The 4,346-nt window shown below is 35.1% G+C and overlaps 1 protein-coding gene across 1 annotated transcript; it reads left to right on the top strand.

Moving 5' to 3' along the window:
* The first annotated feature begins 977 nt into the window (after positions 1–977).
* LOC132639855 (elicitor-responsive protein 3-like) lies at positions 978–2,982 on the top strand. The gene is made up of 5 exons (XM_060356269.1): positions 978–1,123; positions 1,961–2,026; positions 2,234–2,354; positions 2,468–2,585; positions 2,692–2,982. The coding sequence occupies exons 1-5, from the start codon at positions 1,057–1,059 to the stop codon at positions 2,716–2,718; spliced, it is 399 nt and encodes a 132-aa protein (XP_060212252.1). The 5' UTR covers positions 978–1,056; the 3' UTR covers positions 2,719–2,982.
* The last annotated feature ends 1,364 nt before the right edge of the window (positions 2,983–4,346 follow it).

Genomic DNA, 4,346 nt, shown 5'->3' with positions numbered 1-4,346 from the left:
TTTCTAGTAGGCTAGCCAGGCAGACAGGTTCTGAGAGATCATTTCCTCGACCAGCAGACAGAGTTGTTCTAGCTGGGTCTTCAGTTTATATTCATCAGGCTTCGCCTTCTAGAGCTTGCTATTCATGTGGAGAGCCTGGTCATTTTGCTAGAGAGTGTCCTTGACCCAGGTAGGGTTATCAGTCCTAGAGGACTCCAGCATCTTTAGGTAGCCGGGGTAGTGCTTCTTTGAGAGGCGGTGCTCAATCATGCCGCAGTGGTTCACAAACTTCTAGGGGTAGGTCCCAGTCTGGTAGAGGTGGGTCCCAGAGTTTGGGAGGTGGATCACAGTCTAGTCGTGGTGGGGCCTAGTGTTATTTGTTCCCAGGTAGACGCGAGGCAGAGGCCTCAGATGCGGTCATTTTAGGTACTATTTCTGTCCAACATAGAGCAGCTTCTGTGTTATTTGATCCTGGATCCACTTATTCATATGTGTCTGCATATCATGCTGTTGGTTGGGACATGAGTTGTGATAGCATAGCTGTACCTATTCATGTATCTACTCCAGTTGGAGATTTTGCTGTGGTTGATCGAGTCTATCGATCGTGCTTGGTTACTTTTATGGGTAGAAAATCCATTACATTTATTTGTGTTTAGAATTTCGTTAATCATCCTTAGATATGAATTAGCAATACATGTTAATTAATTAATGGTGTAATGATTAATAATTAATTTTGAGATGATTCACAACAAGAGGGATCAAAAGTGCACATTTTGAAATTTAAATATACTTAAACATCTATCAAAAGGATGAAAATCAGAACTTGATGATATTCGAAGGACTAAAGCGCAAATTTCCCCATTGAATAGTTCAAGAAGGATAAATAAAATGCAAGAAACCGGAGAAAGTGGAACTACCAAGATAACGACCACGTGGTTTGTAGTTATTGGAGTATTAAACTATAAATTGAGCTGGCCTAAATGACATTATTCAAAACAGTAAAACGATTAAATTGAAGCTTTTTACTATCTTCCCATTGTTTTGTTCTGTTCTTATCAACTGAGTCCGATTCAAAAGATGGTTTATGGAAAGCTTGTAGTCTATCTTGAAAATGCCACAGGCCTTGATGACACAAATTGGCTGAGTATGTTGCTAACTAGATCCCTTCTATTACATGTTATTATATTGATGAATAAAACCGAGAGTACTCCAAGAATGTAAAATTTGATTACATGTTGAAGCAGAACCTTAATCAAATCTTATAAATTAGCATTTTTTCTTGTTTACTGCATGGTCCATGATGATCTTTATTCTCATTACAAATTTATTATAGGATAACAGGAAGGATTATCAACCAGATCTCATTCGTTTCCATCACTTTATGATCGTCGGTTTGCGTCTTCGTCTATGTATAAACAAGTGCGACTTTTTATTTGTATACGGAAGTAAGGAAACAATGAACTATTTAGAACCAACTTTGAGCTGCAAATCGTGCTTTTTATTTGGATCCTACATATATCCAAAAAAAAAAAAAATACACTTGAAAAATCAAGTAGATCAAGCATAAAACAGATGGAGAGGGTAAAATTCTTTATTATTATTATTTAAAAAAAATATATAATGTTGATTGGTTTAACAAATTGCATGCACCACTGAAAATATATTCAAGATCTGTCTCGAAGCGTAAAAGAAAAGAGAAAAAGTTTAGATCAAGCATAATATAGGTGGTCGTATAAAAAAAAATACTACTACAGATGGAAAAAGTAACTGATCTATTGCCCTTGCATAGGATTATATTTTATTAAACTATGGTTTCTCCTTTAACTATGCATGCACGTCCCTTTACATAAAAAAAAGGACAAAAAAAAAAAAAAAAAAAAACACATACATGTATGTCCCCTCATTCTTTATTTGATAAGTACGCATCATTGATCCTTCATCTTTTGGTTTAATGAATTCAATTGTTTTTAAATTTCAACAGCTGATATGAATCCTTATGTTGTCCTCACCTGTGGAACTGAAGAGAAGAAAAGCAGTACTGCATCAGGTTTGTAATTAATTAACTTATATCCGACTTAGATGCTCGTAAAAATTGTTCAGGCTTTAAACATTAAGAAACGATGTAATAGCTAAGAATCATAAAGACTAGAGCAAAAATATATATCTCAAATACAATTATATTGTAGAAATTTGTTACACTTTCAATGTATAAGAGTTAAATCCATATCTTAATATTATAAGTGGCTTTTTACAGGCGAAGGATCGTCCCCTGAGTGGAATGAGTCTTTCTATTTCACCAGTGGTTCTGATGAGCTTCACATCAAGCTTATGGATGAAAATACTTTCCAAAGTGACGATTTCATAGGAGAAACAACGTTAATAATCTCCCTGATTCCTTTCTATGCTATGAACATAAACTTTGTTTTCCAAATAATCTATAGTCTCTAACGGTTCTTTTTTATTTTCATATGTTTCGTGATCAAAACAGAATTTCCTTAGAGGAAGTTTGTAACGAAGGAGAAGTGGGCTCAACCTCGTATGAACTTTACAAGGATGATGAAAATTGTGGATCCATCAGACTTGGCCTCAGTTTCACTCCCGAGGAGGTAATTAATTATATAGGTTCTTCAACAAGAAAATCAATTTTTTTGTTTTATTTTGGAGCAAAAAGCATAAGACTTCTCAAGATCAATGTATTTTTCTTGCTTGCAGAGGAGTGAATATGATGAGGACTACTAGTTTGCGCTGTCCAGCTCAAGAATTTAAGTTTATGGAAGGGTCATTGGATTACCCATACAAGAAGAAATAGTTCTAGGAATAAATTATGAAATTATATTGAATTGGTTAGCTCAATTATCAGTTTTGTGGTTTTTGTGCGAATAACATACGCATTACTTATGCAATATTTTTTGTATTATTTCAATCTGAATTTAATAAAGATACATGTGTTAGCAAATAAATCATTTGTGTTATCAATTGCAAGTTAGTTGACTAATGTTGCGCGCTCAGCATGTTATCTTTCATGCTTGTTTCTAATGTTTGCAACATATATTTTAGAATTAGCATTTTTTTTCCTTTTCGTTCGGTTGTAAAGATAATAAAAATATGGCTATAATTAGCATCATATAAAAGAAAACGTCATGATTGCAAATGTTAGTAATGTTTGAAACTGCGAATTGTCTCAACAATTTTACAAGAATGGTTTTCTACCGTTCCAATGTGTCACGACCCAATTCACGAATCATAATGACACCTACACTATCCCACCGATAGGCGAATCATCCCCAAATCATCAAGTCATTTATAAAATAAAGCGGAAAAGTTAAATACATTGAAACATGTCCAACAATCTTAATATAAATATATGAAAATGCAAAAAAAATATCTTAGTCTTTACAACTCCCAAAACCCGGTCTGACTCGTACAAGAGCTTCTAATAAAATTTTACAAGTCTTATTAGATAATACATATATGAAAAGGATTTCTCGAAATGATGATGGAAAGAATAACATAAATAAAAGATCCATGGCTACGGGTCCTATTGTAGCTCACCCTAGAATTTAGAGTAGGATAAACTCGGGATCAGCCAGAGGCCCGGAACAGGAACACATGCCTGTATCTGCACCATAAAAAGTGCAACAAATGTAGGTGAGTACAAACCACTAGTACTCCATAGGTATCTCAGACCGACAATGATTAGGTAGGCATATAAGATATAAAGATTGACCATACTGAATAGACCAACCAGAACAACTATGACACTCAAGTACAGTGATGAAATCAAACTTCAAGTAGATGTTCAGAATAAGTATGTAAACAATCAATTAAGCAATTTAAGAATGAATGCATGAATGCAATCCGCTACTCAATCCCCTACACTGTCCTGACCCAACTTAGGATTGCGCAAGCACCTACCTTTCCCCCTCAGTAGGCTAACCCTTAATTAAATAACACATCAATCAATAAAGTCAATTTATTTAATCTAGTGAATATACGATTAACAGCGGAAAATCATTTATTAAATAGACTCAAGATCTAAAAACGATTACAACAGTTAAATAATTACATGACTCATTTCGACTTCCCACGACCTGGTCTAGACTACTACAAGAGCGACTAGATGATCCAGATTATAGCAACAGTCTAAGCCTCAACCTCCATCCCAGAATGAAGTGGGAGGAGGCCTTCAAGATAGGCACTGCGCATTTTCCGAACATGTCACAATCGGCCAACTGAAACACTCTACACCCCAAAAGGGTGTAGCAAGAGTAGTATCAGTACAATCATCACATACTGAGTAAGCATCATAGGCCGACACAACTAGATCAAACCATACATCCATTTACCACTTGTATAACACCAAGACT

The sequence above is a fragment of the Lycium barbarum genome, chromosome 1 (genome assembly GCF_019175385.1).
Source record: "Lycium barbarum isolate Lr01 chromosome 1, ASM1917538v2, whole genome shotgun sequence".
Classification (NCBI taxonomy): Eukaryota; Viridiplantae; Streptophyta; class Magnoliopsida; order Solanales; family Solanaceae; genus Lycium; species Lycium barbarum.
Note: the sequence above shows the minus strand (reverse complement) of the source record. Positions and strands in the feature narration are given on the sequence as shown.